The following is a 19,293-nucleotide window of genomic DNA, read 5'->3' on the forward strand; positions in this document are numbered from 1 at the left end:
AGAAGGAAGATTCTCTTCCGTTCTGTACGGTGAATACGATCTAAGTTCATAGAATTAATGTTATCTACTTATCTTATTTTTATTGTCATAGCGATAAAAATGTGCTGCATAAATGTGGAAAATATGAAACAAAAAGTAAACTATACCAAACTCTGCAGTATTCTGGTATATCTTGAATTATTTCATCAGAAAGTATATGTGAATCAAGACTACTGTACAGTAGTCTTGTATCTTTTGTATGGAGGTAGGCCCCTATGTATGAATGGACAGTAGCCTTTTGTATGGACTATACAGTGCGTCCCACAAAAAACGAAACCGAGATTTAGCGATGATTTATCATAACTTAATCATGAACAAAATAGACAAATGACCTAAAAATGTAATGCTTAGAATCTCCTCTTTCATCTGAACTTATTTAGATTATTCCTCATTCACGCATGAATGAGCAAAAAGAATTTGAAGAAAGGATACCAAAAAATCATTTGGCGGGGGTATCTGAATTTCAAGAAGAAAATCACATGCCTAAAAAGTTCACTATCTGCTCATTTATTTGATACCTTAATCACAGAAAACGGTCAAGAAGTAAAAAAGTTCTGTTCCCTCGAAACAATGCTTGTATTTTCACAGTTTCATTAAATAAACGTGTTTTCACCAGTTTCCCACAGAATCTATCGCACGGTCAACAAAAGACTTATAGTCTAGATGATCGGTGCAAAAAATAGCAAGAATTGTTCAGATTATGGTAAAAGCATGAAATTTGGCTGACAGGTAGAGAAAATAGTGCTGAACATTTTTAGCAAGGGGTGCCAACCTGACCTATTTCTCGTATGGCAACAGTTGTTAGGTACCATATTTATCTTGGTAACCACCATTTCGGGGTGTTATTTACATTTCAAAAACTATATTTTGACTTCTAAGCTCCCATTTTACAATCACATATCAAGAAACATTCCGACCATGTATAGCAACGCAACAGTTGCTTAGCAACATATTTTCCATAGCAACTATAGATAATATTACTTAATACAACATCTGGACATAATGTTTGAATGAAAGTTGTTAGAAAATTGGTCAAAGTATGACTCTGGAGTGAAAAAATATACCAGATCCCTAAAAAGTTCAGGGGCAGTCCAAATAATTATAATGCCTGCATAGTAGGCCTAATCTTATCTAGGTAACAAACCTAATTTCGATATACATATTAATTTTATTATTTTTGCATACTTTTTACTCACACATGACAAAGCTAACACACAGACAAAAATCATCATTTGGTCATTGAATGTGCATATAGGATCTCTCTTGTTATGAAACTGGAACAGGGAATTGTAGTGGATGTAGCATGCAAGGAACACTGGGAAAGACACCGAACCTTGAGGGAAAAGGGAAGCTGAAATTTTATTGATATTAACTAATTGCTCCCAATTGAATGACAAACCTTCTTGGGAAGTTATGGCGAGTAATGCACACGCACTTGTCAGTAAAATTTTGATATCATATTGACTGACTTGAATATGTACATGATGTATGTACAGTAGACCTGAAACAGCCTCAAGAATCATTTCCTGTATATGCACTGTATAGCATGTGCAGTAGACCTGAAACAGCTCAAGCATCATTGTATGAATGTTGCTCCTTTTTTATTTGATTATAATGCTGGACAGTTGAGTCATTTATTTTTGCAATAGTTTCTATCTAGATAATGAAGAAAAAATGTTTACATAATATACAACTGTGCAGTTTCCAGTAGTTTGGGACTTTGGGTATAATTCTAGCGAATGAATAGAACGTACATTTTATGTGTCGCACATGCCTTCACAGAGTTGGGCATATCTAGTCCAAAATTTAGGTTAAGACTTTCTGGATTGATTATAAGTAGGGGAAAGCAAAACCACTGTAAAGCATGCATTATGCTCGACAAAGAATATTAGATGCAACACGGGAATACATCAAGAGAGTTACAGCCATCATCATCTTCGGTGTAACAATGAATTGTTCGTCAATCAGAGTGTAAGAGACTTTTCTCCTCATAAGGACATTATATAATCAACTTCTGCGAGAGCTTTCAAGTCATGATAGATCCCGGAGCAGCAGATTCCAGGCCAACAAGCCTGGAAACAGAACTGATGGTCGGTCCAAATCAACTCTTAGAAGATCTTTCACGTGATGATAAATCCTGGAGCTGAAGGATTGATCCAGGTCAAAACACCTAGGTGAAACAGAACGGACAGGTCCAAATCACTTTCTGCAGGATCGAGTCATGATAGATCAATTTTATAGCTGCAGGATCCGGCCAACATGCCTAGAAACGGAACTGACCGGTCAAAATCAACTCTAGCAGGATCATTCACGTCATGATAGATCACAGGGCTGCGGAATTGATCCAAGTCAAAACATCTGGAGACGGAATCAACTCCTGCACATGACAATATAGGTCCGGAAACGGTATGGAAAGCTTAAATGATCTTCATTGCAGGCTTCAAAAGGGAGGGGATAAACCAAGGCAGAGTGTGTTGGCTTTCAAGAGAACGACTACTGTTAGTTAGAGATAAAGTGGTATCCAAGCACTCATTTGAAAATTACTTTCTGGCAGGATTTAGGTGTTTGAAATAATTTCTAACTTACATGTAGTTGACTCAATCGATTCTTGGCGGTCATATTTTCATCTCTCCAAGATCAGAGATATTCAACATGTAAGCACCCATGACCTCCTGGTGAGCTCTTGTAACTGTTCTTCTAACAGTTCTTCTCTTGTTAAATGTATTTCAGAATCATGACCTCATCGTTCAAAATCACTGCCCTTCCCTCTCTCTCTCTCTCTCTCTCTCTCTCTCTCTCCCCCTCTGTCTCAAATGTGGGGGGGGGGGTAGGAACATTCTGAAAATAAATATGAGAAGGTGTGGAGTTGGAATGCTTGAGGTCATCATGGACTTAAAAAAAACTATTCAATATTATTCAGGTGAACGGTTTCATCCAAAAGAAGTAATCTAGCAAAAAGACAATCAGAGGCCAAGGTGAAACGCAATGAAAGAATCCGCATAAGCACAATAAAGGTAGGTTAACAGGGAAAGAGAGAAAGACACAGGCTAGATAGGCAGTGAGAGGGGGGGGGGGTGAGTAAGAAAAAGGAGAGAAGGGGGAGAGCAAGGGGTATTCGAAAAATGAAAAAAAATGAAATATTTCAAAGTTAACCACTAGCCTTAGAACCTCGCGTTTTTTGAAGTTTCCTTTTTCGTCTTTTCTTCTTATGAAATTATCTTGCTCTCTCTAACCCCCCACCCTCGCTCCCTCTTTCTGTCTATTTCTCTATTGTTGATATAATAAACGTCGCCTCACTTTCTCGGCGCCAAAATGTGGTCCCGTTTTTCTAAATTACCCTCCCCAAAAGGAATCATATCATAATCTATGCATGACTAATGATAGATGACCCTAGCTACTCAAGCCTAATTCTGAACAAAAAAGCACAATCATATAAATGGTAACAACATTATTTTCTCGATCTGTTAATTAGCTGAATATGGGTCACAATGACATGAAAATAAAAACTGGAAGTTGCTAGGAAAAATGAGGACAAAGGGACATCGTGGTATTTTATTTCATGATTCATTATTTTAGTTGTGATATTGATGCCATTTGGAGAACTCATTTTATACAATATTATAATCAAGTTCTTCGCGATACTAGTCGAGAACATCCATATATTTATGAAGAGAAGAAACTCTGAAATGAAGCTTGTTATCATGGTTATCGGTTGGTGCTTGCAGAGTGGTGACATTGGGGCCTTTCGGAAAGCCCATTCTGAGGACCCAAAATCGACAGCATCCCTCAGCTCTTCTGCTCCACTGCCTGTACAATGAATAAAGGAGTTAAAGTGGGACCGTGAGTGTTTGATCGCGATTCAGAATCCAAGGGGGCTATGTTTCACTTTAATCTCGGTACTTTTCAAAACATTTCTTTTGTGTGTTAGCTTGCTAGATTATATATTTTTTTTAGAACGATTTTTTAAAATTTGAATTCCCTTTTTGATCAAGCAGCGAATATCTATTCCCACTACCCCCCTCCCATTGTCAACGGCTAAATGCAATTTCACCATAATCATGCAGTGCCATATATTTTTTCACTTTACAAGTTAACTTTTAAAGTGGAAGAAGCTCCAATCTTTTATATCCATTATCTATCGCCCAAGTATCTCGGCCTATACATCTATATACTTAACCTAAAGTTCTTCCCTGCTCGCATGACTATCTAACTACAGATCTACCATCCATTTTTAAAAATCTATTTCATAATCTATCCCCCTATCCGGCCACCAGTCCACCTATCCAAATCGGTGGGGGATTTTTTTCATGATTCTTCTTTATTCATTATGAAACTCTAATTCTTTTATAAAACAATATTTCAGCTTACCCGGATGTCGGAGTCCATGCGGCGGGATCCGATAGAAGATTCTTTCTTCCAACCGCCACTGCTTCCGGTGCTGGCTGTGGTAAGAACGATGGCCAGGATCAGGTACATGACCACTATGTGGTACATCTCGAGGTCGAAGTGTCGTTCCAGGCACGACGAGATCTGGCCCAACGACGACGACACGACGTCAATGCCGTGCAACAGACACAGGTACGTTCCACACATCGTGATCGACCGTTCGAAATCGAGATTCGTAACAAAATAAAACGTTTTTAACTAAGCTTGGATGTTTTTAACCAGGATTGGATGTGTGGTCATGGTGGTGTGTTGAACAGTGGAGTGATTTCTGTGGGAAAGTTCAATGATATTGAATGAAGCAGCATGCTCTGTTTGTGTGACTCGTTTTGGTTATTTCATTTAATAGGACCGTCAAGGACTCGCAGTATTCAGCGTTGTCACATTTGAAAGGACACGAATAGTGGAAGTGACCAAGCGGGAAAATGGGGCCCCTGGTAAAAGACAAAGGAGTTTGAAAGATTTTTTTATAAGAACTGGAGGGCAAGCTTCTAGGTGAAGGACGATAAAAGAAACTAGTCGAATTAGGACAGGTGAAGCGAAAGAGGGCGCAGTTTCAGAAAAAAATAAAACTCCTTTCAAGTTTATATACGTCATTAGTTATAGTGCCTCGGGTTTTTTTCATCTCCGCTTTTCACATTAACCTGTCATGTTGTCTCTCGTTAATTCCAATCTTTAATACAATAGTTCTCTTGCTTTATATATGCTGCTATTTTCGTTTGTGCTTTAAAATATATTTGTGAACATACTCTGTTCTTGTTTATGTTCTCTGTATATTTTAGTGACTTTAGTAGGACCAGATTGTGTAAAATAATTAGAGACACCAGATAATCCAGCTTATATCTTACATTCTGAAGTTTCAATTATCCAAAGATTAACAGGCCGAAAATGGAATAAGCCCTCAATGTTTATTTTCAAAATAATAACCAGATTGATTTAATTTATGAAATCTTGGCTCCGTAAGTGATTAAAGAAACTTCTTTCGACAAGTAAAACTGAGGGTACCAATTATCGATAAAGATAAAATGATGAAATGTTTCTTTTTTTATAATGATTTTAAATGACTAATGATTGAAAATTTAAGATGTTCCTAAAAATAAGAACATCATCTGCAAACACAACACAAGGAGATAGAGCATTATGGGAGATATCATTGACAAACAAGTTAAAAAGTGTGGGGCCCAGGACACTCCCTTGGGGGACGCCGCTTGGGACATCAATCCAGTCCGATGAAGAGCCTAAAACAACTCGCTGAGATCTGTTGGAGAGAAAGGAGTGAATCCAGTTCCATAAACTACCTTGAATGTTAAATGATTTGGCAAGTTTATACAAAAGCTGTGCGTGTGGCATTCTGTCGAATGCTTTCGACATATCTAAGAAGACTGCATCAATCCTGGGTGCACGGGTTTTGTCCAAGGTACAACTCCACTGGTGATAAACATTTGTCAATTGTGTTACACAGCTCTTACCAGAGACAAAACCATGCTGCCCAGGATTGAGAAGTCCATTTGCATGAATATGTTCCTGGATGTTTTTAACGATGAAACCCTCAAGGAGTTTACAAAGAACTGAGGTGAGAGCAACAGGACGATAGTTCGTGACAAGTGGTTTGTCCCCACCCTTGAAAACGGGTGTAATGTGTGCCCGTTTCCAGGACAATGGAACTTTGCCACAACCTAAGGAGGTATTGAAAAGAATAGAAATAGGAAGTGAGATTTCTTCTGCAACTTCAAGAAGAATACTGGGAAGAATGCCGTCAGGTCCAGGAGACTTATTTCTCTGTAGACGAAGAAGAGCCAAGTGAACATGTAAAGAAGATACAGAGAAATGTGAAAGAACAGGAATGTACAAATTACAAGTAGGGGGGTCATCAGGTAGAGTACATTGATGACTGAATACAGAACTAAAATAGGAACTGAAAGCATCTACAATATCTCCAGGATTTGAAATATCTACATCATTAAACCTAAACTTAGGAGGAGGAGGCGAGTTTTTGCGAGTTCTTATAAAAGCCCCAAACCTACGTCTATTGTCATCACAGGCAAACAATGTGTTAACACATGTCCAATACGCTTTTCTACAGTCCTTCTTCACATTATTTCTGACAGCTTTATAATTTAACCAGTCTACATGATTATGAGTTCTCCTAGCAAGTCTAAACAGAGAATGTTTTTCATTAATCAGAGACCTGATTTCGGGTGTGATCCAAGGAGAGAGGCGATTCTTCCGTTTGTGCACATGTGGGATAGTTTCATTAATGGCAGCATCAAGAAAGTCTCTGAAGATTTCGTTGCACTCATGCACATCAGTTCCAGATAAAATAGCTCGCCATGGGATCAGATGAATGAGGTATCGAAGTCTCGCAAAATCTCCACGACGAACCTGTAGAAATGACCTCAAAGCGGCTCGTTGGGGCGAAGGTCTCGGAGAACGGATACGGATGTTAACAGCATGATGATCAGATGTCACTGGGTTACTTGAAGTATCAACGTGGATCAAGGAATAAGGCCGATTCGTATAAACAAGATCGATAATGGAACCTGAAACGACATCTCCATTGACCATGATTCTAGTAGACTGTTTCACCATCTGATCAAAGTTGAACTCCTCCATAAGCTCTGACAGTTGGTTCCGATTAGAAGAAAAGTTACCGGCCGACATGTTGACATTAAAATTCACCCAACAGTAGGCAACCATCATAATTGTCAACACCTACAGCTTCAATCTCAGCTCTCAAGATATTCCAGTAGGAACTTGAACTGTTCGGAGGCCTGTACAACAATCCAACTAGCCAAGAGGATCCTGGGGTAAAGGATAGCGATACCCATAAAAGTTCTCCTCTGTCACGTTGAATAACAGAAGTAATGACTTGCGGCTTGAGGGAATGTTTCGCAGCAAGGAGAACACCGCCACCCCGACGTCTACCACCTCGATCACGACGCAGTATCAAATAATCATCTGGGAAACCAAGTGCACAGTCATCAGTGTCAGTCCCCAACCAAGTTTCAGTTATGCATAGGAAATCTGGTTTCGAGGTCTGAAGAAAAACTATAAGCTCAGCCAGTTTGCTACTTATACTCCTTGCATTAAATAATGTACAAGACAACAGTGTGTTTGTTCCTCTAATAATGTTTATGTTGTCATCACACACTCTAGTAAGCATCGGATCAGGTCCAGGATTGCATTCAATGTCATCAGAAGTGTATAACAAGCAGCGAAATGTTGAATAACTATAAGAATAATGTGGCATAGGCTTACCAGCTGGTCGAAGTTTATTTGGAGTCAAATAAATTCCTTTCAAGTGCATCATGTTGCAGGCACAAACAATGCAGTCTGTTGTCCCGACGAAGAGGAGGGCCAACAAAAACAGCTTAAACATGCATCTCCATTTGCATTGGTAGCTGAGCACGAGTAAGCAAGAGGCCTATGTTACATATACATGTAGGCTACTGTTAGAATGCAGAGTGCACATCCACCACAAAAGTGTAGATGTGGGACCATATGCAAACTGATGGTGAAAGTCAGCACAGATCATTCCTCATAAATAGTGGTTTTAATGAGTTTACTCCAACAAAGATGACACTAGAGCAGCTACAGTACTTACAGGAAGAAACAGGCTTGCTTTCTTACAAAATCAAGCAGTATGTAGTTGTAGATAAAACAGAGAATTAGCAGAATTTTGGCTGAAGAAAAAAAATTACAATAGAACTGTCTAAATTGTAGGTCATTTGTCTATTGTATTTGTGATTAAGTTATGCTAAATCATCTATAAATCTCGGTTTCGTTTTTTTGTGGGACGCACTGTATTGTAAATTGATATCTTATGAAAATGGATTAAAATAAATGTATTTGAATTTAATTGAATTTAAAAAAATATATACTGGTATACTTTAGAGGATCCGACTGTATTTTTGAACTCATTGGAGTACAGCCCCTCTTTAATAGCCGTGAAACATTTTTATCATAAAAATTTCATTTAAACATATTAACTTCATCCATATATCTTACATGAAGTATATTCTATAAGAAAAAAAATCTAAGACGAGATGATAATTAATCATTAAGGATTTTTTCTTTCAATAAATATTGATTTTCTTCCATTTCAAAACATTTTTCATAAAAATTAATTCATACAAAAATCAAATTGTTATGAAGAATATAAGTATGTACGTGTTGAGTTTAAAGAAGAAGGCGTATACCCTAAAAGCCGAGGCTTGTGGCGGGATACGCCTATAGACAAAAATACAATACAACAAAAAATACTGGCGATGGGGCCAAAATTACAACAACAAATCGATGAAGAGATACAATTAATCATTAAACAAATCACTAGATAAATTTAAAAAAAAGATACAAGACAAACAACCAACAGTGATCAGAAGCAAAACTTGATTCAATAGATTTTAGTTATCAACCATTGAGTAATGGCGATAGATAAGCTACATGGAGCGTTGCTGACAAATTAAGTAGTTCTAAGCCAATCACATACATGGATTTAAGTAGCTTATAACGGTTGTACACTGTAAAACTTCCGGTGTTAAAAACAACTCAAGTCGAATGGGAGTTAAAATACACCATGGACTTTGAGTTTGGCACTGAATAGTGTTGCCAGAACGTGTAAAACACCAATGGGTGATCAACTAAGAGCATGAATTAAACACTGCATGATGTAAAGTAGCAGGTGCAGTCAATTCAGTTTTAACACCGCTGTGTTTTTTTTTCAGGGAAATACACATTGAGAAATGCTCCCCAAGTAATTTTAACAGTGTTTAATGGATTATAATATGCTCATTGTTCAAGGGGAATATCAGTTATTGTAAAACGGAGGAGGGAGGGGTAAAAGAGAGAAGGAAAGGGGCGGGAGAAGAAAAAGGGGAAACCGTTAAGAAAGGAGAAGGTGAAAGGAAGATAAATTGTGTAGGAGTAGAAAGTTTCATTGAGCGTTTTAAGGAAGAGATTATTTCCTCAATGCTTTGAAGCGGTCTGCATCATCATATACCAATTTTGCGCTGCAGCATCCCCGATACCGCCATTGAAGCGATCCCTCAGAAGTTTATTGGTATTCTCGTCGGTTCCACATCGTAGGGCGGGGTCTTCCGATTTGATGCAATCTATAATGACGTCAGCAATCTCATCACTACTTTGGGCCGCTGCCATCATCGGGGCCATCAATGCACCCATGAAACCTGTGAACATCTGCAATAAAAATGGTCGAAGAGAATATTTTCTTTAAAAGAACATACAAATAAAATGTAATTTAAGGCTACCGATGATACCACACTAAAATTTGAGTGGTAGATGGGATACGATGAACTGGGAACACAATGTGCTTGATTTTTAAAAAGCTGTTTTAAAAGCCTCTGTAAAATGCACTTTCCTTGGACTCCATTCTAAGCGATTAGTGCCCAGCGTACATCCAACACCCCTTTTAATCGATTTTTCCTATTGGAAGTCAATGCAGTTGATAATGTGGGCTTCGTATAGAGACATATATAAAATAAATTAAACAAAACAATAACATGTTAATCTCTGTTTGCAAATGATTAATTCCTTTTTTTGTACCAGAACCCCAACCCCTTCCATATTTTTTCTATGTTCCTTAAAAAGTACTAATAGAGATGAAGAGAGTGGCCATTTTTTAATTGTTATTTTGTTTGTCAATGGATGATTTGTATGATACTTATTTTATGATGTTCATGTACCATGTTGATTTTAAATGGTCAAATAAATAAAATGAAATGAAATCTATTCGGTTTCACCTTCTTTGTTGGGACTTCTGCATCAGACGATTTAGCTTCTGGATCTTGGTTGGCAATCATGTTTTCTTGGAAACTGGTTAGAACTGGACCTGGGCAGACAGAACTGATCCTGAACGATGAAAAAAAAAAATATATGGAGTGTTTTATGTAAAATCGATTCAACCAAAATAAATAGCGATATCTAATGTTAAGTATTGAACCAACAGTAACGTATGTGGGGGATATTAGGAATCAAATGATCAAGGAACTTTTCGATTTTGACGTAAGCACGTCACACCGACTTTGTATGCAACGAACAAATTACATGAAGAACAGTTTATCAATTTACATGGCAGTCTTCTGATGAAAACAAAGAAAAGTCATATGCAGTTTTTATTACATCGTTGTTCAGGCATGTGTTTGGTTCTAAAATAAAGACGACACAAACTAGACGTTTTGAGAGGTATGTCTTGCCGTTCATTGCTGAGGCAAAAGTGAATAGGGGTATCCGTCTCCTTCGCATACTTTTTTTTCCAATTCAATTCTTTATTCCATTTGAATTGAATTGAATTGAATTTATTCAAACCAGTCAAAGGAGAACAAAGTACAAACAAAACAAATGGTTACATTATAAAGAACTGAAACAAATGACAGGTTTGGGACCCCAAAGAAGCACAGCTTGTAATCAGGGGCCCCTGCATATGATATTTTACTCAAACATGGAATAACTATGAGAAGAAAAAAAAATACAAGGTATTTAAAGATCACAACAGGAACATTACCCACACGCAAGCATACACACACACACTCACCCAGACAAACACACCCTTTCACACTCCAAACATGTCACCCCCAGGTGCAACTAACAACTGGACTTAAATTTATCAGGTAGGTATATATGACATAATTTCTTAAACCGAGACAGGGTACTGCTACTTCTTATATCAGCAGGACACATATTCCATTCTTTAACGCAAATTGTTCTGAAGGATTTCAATTTAGCATTAATTCTAGCAAAGGGTTATGTCTCTGACGTGTGTTATAATTATGAATCTTAGAATTACCACAAAAGTTTCTTGTTAAAAAGAACAATGCAGGGATTGGTATTTATACATGAAAATAACACAATTCAGCGAGACCATTTCATTAAATGGTAACATATTCAACTGCAAAAAAGCGGGGAACTTGGAGCCAGATAATTTGAATTTGTTACATATCTTATAGCTTTCTTTTGAAGAACTTGTAGTTTACGTACATGAGTCCTATATGTATTCCCCCAAGTAATATTGCAATACATTAAATGTGGCACAATTAGAGCATTATATAAAGAAACCAATGTTCGTTGAGGTAAGAAATATCTTACTTTTGATATCACACCAACATTACGAGATACTTTAGAGCATACATTATTAAGGTGATAATTCCATGACAAGTATTCATCAACTGTGACACCAAGAAATTGCACACTTGAGCTGAATTCAATTTGTCGACCACCAACTATTATTGGATCTATATTATCAATGACACTCTTTCCCTTTGTTCTAAATAAAACACATTTTGTTTTACTTGTATTCAGTAACAGCTTATTACAACAAAACCAAGCAAAAACATGACAAATTTCAGTATTTACCTCCCGAATAAGACTTTGCAAGTTCTTATGAGAAAGTAATAAACAGGTGTCATCAGCATATAAAGAATATGTAAGCAATTTGGAAGAATTAAACATTATCATTAATATAAATTAGGAAAAGCAGCGGACCAAGAACCGATCCTTGCTGTACTCCAAATTTAATATTTCTATATTCTGAGCTGACACCGTTGATAACTACAAATTGTGATCGGTTTTCTAGATAGCTTTTAAACCAGTTTAAAGCCATCCCACGAATGCCATAATATTCAAGTTTAATTAAGAGTATACTGTGATCAATGGTGTCAAAGGCTTTACTTAAATCAAGGAATGCACCAAGGCAAAATTTTCCATCATTCATAGCAGTGATAATCGTGTTAACCAAGTTTAATATACCCATGCTAGTAGAGCAATTTTTCCTGAAGCCAAATTGATGTGGTGTCATGATATCATTATGCAGCAAATAATCATTTAATCTTTTGTACATTATTTTCTCTAAGATCTTTGAGAAGATAGGCAACAAAGCAATTGGTCTATAATTTTCAATGCATTTACGATCACTCTTTTTGTACATAGGAACGATTTTAGCGATTTTTAACTTAATAGGAACAATACCTTGAGTTATTGACTTATTGAAAACACGACACAATGGTTCAATTCAAAACATAATACAAAGTAATATAAAGTAATACAAATCAAATACTATTTTACAGACGAGCATTCTTACTTCGTACAACAAAAAACAGTATAATATTGAGCATAAATGGAAATGAGGGGAGTCCACTAAAAAGCAAAGCTTTTAAAGTGTGGATCCCCCTTGGAAATGAAGAAAATATAATCGACTTATTCATATATGCGCTTATATACAGGAAAGAAAAAAGAGAAGGAACAAAAAGGTCGAAATCATATTGATGTAAGCATAATTACAGAACGAGTGCAAAGTTATTCACACAAAGAGGTCTTCGCTGTGAAGGATATGTTGCGCAATAGACAGAAGAAAAAGCAGAAAGAGAGAGGGTATGACAAGACATAGAAGACAAGACAAAACAAGAGACAAGACAAAACAAGAGACAGGACAGTACAAGACATGATAACATAATAATAAGTATAAAAAAAAAATTAAAGGAGGAAAAGTCAGAATGGGGAAGGGCTGACCACAAACCAGCTTGATCTGGTGAAGTAACAAAAGATGATATAACTGGACAATATAAGATGACAAATAACAATCATTATCACCATGATCATCACCATCATCATTATTTTCGTCGTCACCGACAATGACCATACAAATAATGGGTCATTATCATGGTCACCGCTATCCTCGTAAAAAAGTCGTAGTTTGCATAATTTCTGTCTCCTTTCATTATGATAATGTATGTACCCTTATTCAAACATCCGACAACAGTATAAGTGTCATCGACGCATACGTCATTTTAACTATCAGTTACTATTATAATATTTGATAATCAGTGTCATCATCACCATCATTAGCATCATCGCTATCATAGACATGCAACTTCATATAATAGAAATCCAGTAATGACAGCTTCAGAATCACCACTACTTACAGCATTTTCATAATCATCAATAATCAATCACCATCATTAGCATTATCATCATCATCATCACCATCATCATTATCATCATCATCACCACCATCACCACCACCATCATCATCATCATCATAATCACCATCATCATCATCATCATTATCATCACCACCATCATCATCACCATCATCATCACCATCATTATCAACATCACCACCATCATCGTCATCATCATCACCATCGTCGTCGTCAATTATCATCAGCTTCATCATCCTCGTCACCGTCACGCTACCGTCGCCATTGTTATTTCCATTATACTCCTTGAAAAAAATATCACCCCTAACACCCTCATTATCATCATCATCATCACCACCATCATCATCATCATCATAAACATCATAATCATCATCATCTTCATCATCATCATCACCACCACTACTATCATTGTCGTCGTCGTCATCATCATCATCATCGACTACGTGAACTTCAGTAAGGTGTCACAAGTGCTGCATCCACAGTGTGACTTACTTGACATTAAAGCATTTCAATACAGGATGAAGAGCTTCTGTGAATCCTTCCATGGCAAACTTCGTTGCGCTGTAAACATCACTAAATGGAAAACCTTTCAAATTGAAGAAATAAAAAATAGACCATTGAGTTATACAATTTATGGATGCTCTGAAATAATACAGATTTGTGGTAAGAATTTCAAAATAGAATCGGCAGAGATGTATAGTCTACTGTCATACCATACATAACACGTTGACGATGAATACCTATTGTTTTGAAGCAAATAATTGAACTTCATCTTATGTTTATTAAAGCAAATGCCAAAATGATACTATATAATGTCCACTCCATCCATATCTAAATATTCGTTGTAAAACGCTTTGTTTTCAGGGATGATCAAGTTTAATGACTTGAGTTTTAGCTTCGGAGACTAAAATACGATTTACACATATAACATTTTATATCTATAAGGATTGGAAAGCAAATGGATACATCGTTCGTTATTTCATTAAAAACTAACCCTTACCATTAATTCCGCCGATACTGCTAATATTGACTATACGACCTGACCTCTGTTGTTTCATGATAGGTATTACTTCCTGTGTCATCCGATATGTTCCTACGATGTTGGTTTCTGACATATTTCTCATATGAGCCATCGTCATTTCTTCAAGTGGTCTCATCCATCCAAATGCTGCGTTATTAACTATGAAAATGTAGACAAAAAAAATCAGACAGACATTAATTTTGCTCTTCCTTTGTTCTTCTTAAGACCGATATTGGTTCATGATTGTATTTGAATATTTTTGATGGGCTATTGAATTTTAATCAGTGGATTTCTTCCGCATTCCTTGAAGAGAATTTGAAAATTATTTTCGATTTCCAGTACAGGCTATGTTTGTTTCCACATCGTCCAACGGTGTCGCTCTTCCCGAACTGCTGAAAATTATGTATATAAGGAAATGAACAGATGAAGTGATTTCTTTAGAATATAGTATCAGAGTTTATTCAGATTCAGATTTATTTCCATCAGAAATGACATAAATATTGATACAAATCACTTTCATACATTATAACAAATATTTGCGATACATATCATTGTCATTATAATCATATTAAAAAACATCCATGATAATTAACATATAAAGATATATACAAAATATGGTGCATTTCGTAGACAAATTATAATATATAATTTAAATAGAAAAAAAGGTATCTGTGGAAATGGGAGATTCACTCAAAAGCATATAGCTTGTATAATGTGAACCTCCCTCAAGGAAGAAAAAAGAGGAGAGAAAGAAAAAGGGGGGAGAGACGCAAAGGTTGCTATTTGCCTATGGAGACTTACTGAATAGATAACCCACAGAACAAGACAAAACTAAAAAAGAGTAAAATACCACGAAGAAAAAAACAAAAACAGGACGACAAAAGGAGAAATAAACATAAATAGAAACAGAACGAATAGCGACCGAAAATAGAAAATAATAAAAATTTATAAAGACTAATAAAAATAACTTGATGTCTGAGAGGGGTGGTAACGAGCGGGAATTAGTAATGAAGACCTCGGTAGGATTTAAGTAAGAAATTTTTCAGTTTTCTTTTAAAAGAATGTATGGAACGGCTGTTTTTATGTTATTGTCGAGGGAGTTCCAAAAACTAGGGCCATCGAACATAAATGTACTCTTTGCCAATAAAGTTCTAAAACGGGGTAAATGATATTCGTTAGATTGCCTCGTAGGGTAATTATGAAAAGACCGATTAAGAGGAAACATATAATCAAATACACGTGGAAGGGTATTTTTGTTAAATTTAAACATAAAAATTGTCCTAAATGAAATAAGTATAGGTCGCTTATCTTCAGCAATTTGCTATAAAAAAAATAGTGGGTCAGTGTGTGAACGAAAAGCTGAATTATGAATAATACGAAGGGACTTCTTTTGCAGTAATAACAGTCTATCTAAAATGGTTTGATGGGTGCTGCCCCAGGCAAGTTTCAAGTAAGGTTGGATCAAAGAAGAATATAGCATTAAAAGTGATGACGACGAAAAATGATATTTCAATTTATTGATAATGCCAATATTTCGCGAATTAATCTTACAAATACAATCTATGTGGTGTTTCCAGGAAAGCTATATTATCAACGGTAACACCGAGAAATTTTATGAATGTGACACTTCCTAAATTAGTGTCATCTAAAACAATGCCCATCGGAAGTGTATCAATGGAATTGCTAAATAGCATATATTTAGTTTTAAGTAGATTAAGAGACAATTTGTTGGATCTTATCCATTCTGTGACTTTTAAAAGTTCATTATTAATAGTATTTACCAAGGTATGTGGATTTTTATGGGAATAAAATATATTAGAATCGTCTGCAAAGAGTATGAACGAAAGGACATCAGATGATTTACAAAAGTCATTAATATAAATGATAAATAATAACGGGCCTAACAAACTGCCTTGCAGGACTCCACAATTAATATATTGCATGTTGGATGCATGACCATTCAAAGATACAAATTGACGTCTATCGGACAAGTATCTTCTGAACCACTCCAAGGCTTTCCCACGCACCCTATAATGAGAAAGTTTATGTAATGAAATATCATGGTTAATGGTGTCGAAGTCCTTGGAGAAGTCCAGAAAATGCCGACTAGATGTGAGCAATTATCAAAAGCGTGGGCCACTTTATCAACGAAATTCAATAATGCATGTTCTGTGTTATGTTTTTATCTAAATCCAAACTAAAGGTTAGAAAAAATATTGTGAGATTTAAAAAAAAATCAATTGTTTTGCTATAAACCACTTTTTCTAAAATTTTGGACAAGGATGATAATAAAGAAATTGGGCGATAGTTTCAAGTTTTATTTCATTTCTCAACTCAATACGAGATACAAGATAGTTACTGATACTTAACTTGTCACCCTTTTTGTACAATAGTTTAATCAACTATAAAATAAAAATAATAATAATCGGGTACAGTGAGGTACTCGAAAAGGGGAAAACGTCGTTCTACCTAAAATGTCGACTTTGCCATGCTTCTCTTTTATTGTTTTAACAGCATCCACAATCGACTCCTCTTTGGTAATATCTAACTGCCGAATAAATAGGGTATCGTTGAGGGCGCTGCCTGCAGCCTGCTCAAGGTCTCCCTTCTTCGCCAGGTTCCTCATGGTCGCGTACACTATGTATTTATTGGCATCTTTGGCCAACTTGACGGCTGTCGCAAGACCAATGCCGGTAGAACATCCGGTGATTAGGGTGACGAGTGGAGCCATGTCTATGGGAGGAATGACAGATAACAGGCGTGAACAAGTAGAGTAATATTAGCAACAATATGGAATTCGATTAAGCTTCACCAAAAAGGAATTCGTGCATTATTGAGTGTACCTCCCCCCCCCCCCCACAAAAAAGAGAAGATTTCCACCAATCGAAGCAACCCGCCCCTATATCTCTCTTTACATTTCTTCCCCTCTCTCTCTTCCATCTCATACTCCCATCAAGTATGTTTATACAAATTAAATTCGCATCAATTAATTTCCAAAAAAAATCATTTCTTCGTCTTGGTATTCCATATAGTGTAACTAAGGGCTAATCGAATGATGAACAAAGTGTGCGGATAAGCCTACAAAATAAACGTGTAGAACTTATATATCCTATACCTTATACCTCATCCACTAATTACACGTTCAGAGATTCACTTTATTTCAGGATATAGGCCCATTACATACAAGGATACTTCTAACCTCCCACTTCCCTGAATACATTATATGTACAAGAATGAAAAAGGGTAATTTTCAACATGACCAATAATCTTTTCCAGGGAATAAGTGTAGTGGACCTTTGAACGTACATAATTATTCTTTCTTCGATATTGCGGATTTGGATATATCTACCTTCTGAGATCTACCAGTGCAAATGCTATATAGTTTGTGAACATTGACCGACATGTTGCATTCAAACACTCCTATGTACACAATCACAACGAAGCAACCTTTCACCGACATGACGCAGGAAGATAGACGCTACGATGAAGAAGTACATTTTGTGAATAAATATATTGCTCATACAAGACAATCATAGACCTATATAATTTATTCAATGTAATACTGGTAAATAATGAACCAGTAAAATTGACCAACGTTGCAGTATAGATTATGATTGCTCCACTAATATTGCAACAATGAACTATTATTGTTCATCATGGTCGGCACATTCCATTCACAGCTGGTATTATTCATATTTTAAGACATACAAGTGAAACATAGTTTGACAAACACAGTATTGTATCGATAGTTTAAGCAGTAGGCCTATATAGAAAAGGACTTGAGAGTGAAACATACCTGACCTGACGTCTCGAAGATGTTGTGAGTGGTAGTATCCGTCAAGTTCAGGTCTAAAACGGTGGAGATGGGAGGATATGTACTGGTCAAGCAATATGATTTGGGGCTGAGATTACTATACAAACACGGTCAACTACAAACAAACGGATATCACGATAGGATCCCTAGCTTACCACTGGTGCTATCCAGGGACCTGGGAACGATTTTTTCAGTGGGGGTGCCGAAATCTCTCCTCAATTGAGTTTTCCATTGTTCTTTGATATACACACACACACCCTCACACCCACCCACACACACACACACACACATATATATATATATATATATATATATATATAATGAGATGAGGCGAGGCCAACTCAACAGATGACGCAGGACACCATTATTATATATAATGGTGTTACATATATATACATTATGACAGTCACTTCTTAGCTTTTTTCTTAGAAAAGAACATAGATATATAATTAAATAATTCGAGCGCGAAGCGCGAGCTATTTTTTTTTATTTCATGTATTTTGCCCTGAAAATTGAAAATTGTTTGTGGTCCTGAACAAGATGCGTATGTAACAAATAATAACTGCGAGCGCAATCAGCGCGAGCAGATATATTTAAGATACGCTCTGGCCTGATCGAAAGGAACCTGTTATAAGGACTGTTTGCAGTTACCCATGAAGACGATACATATATCAACAATCAAATAATGCTAGCGCGAAGCGCGAGCTGGAAAATTTGACATTCCGACCTAAATACTGAACATTCTAAGCACTTTTTTGTAATCATGAACAGGATAGGTATACAACTATACAACTTCCTACATTAATCATGTGAGCGCGAAGCTCGAGCAGAATTTTTTTTATATTCTGATCTGAAACTTTATGATTGAAGCACGTTTAAAGGGGTACTCCAGACTGAATGCAATATGGTTTGAACAGATAAAGAAAAATCAGACGAACAAAAGAATTACTAATTGATCAAAATTAGACAAGGAATATCAAAGTTATTGCATTTTAAAGATTAGCATTATTTCGGTGAAACAGTTT

General features: G+C 36.3%; 1 protein-coding gene across 1 annotated transcript; it reads right to left on the reverse strand.

Annotated features, from left to right (window-relative positions):
• Nucleotides 1-5,371: 5,371 nt before the first annotated feature.
• LOC129269972 (retinol dehydrogenase 8-like) lies at nucleotides 5,372-18,485 on the reverse strand. The gene is made up of 6 exons (XM_064105532.1): nucleotides 18,251-18,485; nucleotides 16,924-17,187; nucleotides 14,434-14,613; nucleotides 13,926-14,019; nucleotides 10,242-10,350; nucleotides 5,372-9,678 (listed from the first exon to the last, which is right to left on the reverse strand). The coding sequence occupies exons 2-6, from the start codon at nucleotides 17,183-17,185 to the stop codon at nucleotides 9,448-9,450; spliced, it is 876 nt and encodes a 291-aa protein (XP_063961602.1). The 5' UTR covers nucleotides 17,186-17,187; nucleotides 18,251-18,485; the 3' UTR covers nucleotides 5,372-9,447.
• Nucleotides 18,486-19,293: the final 808 nt, after the last annotated feature.

The sequence above is a fragment of the Lytechinus pictus genome, chromosome 10 (assembly GCF_037042905.1).
Source record: "Lytechinus pictus isolate F3 Inbred chromosome 10, Lp3.0, whole genome shotgun sequence".
Taxonomy (NCBI): domain Eukaryota; kingdom Metazoa; phylum Echinodermata; class Echinoidea; order Temnopleuroida; family Toxopneustidae; genus Lytechinus; species Lytechinus pictus.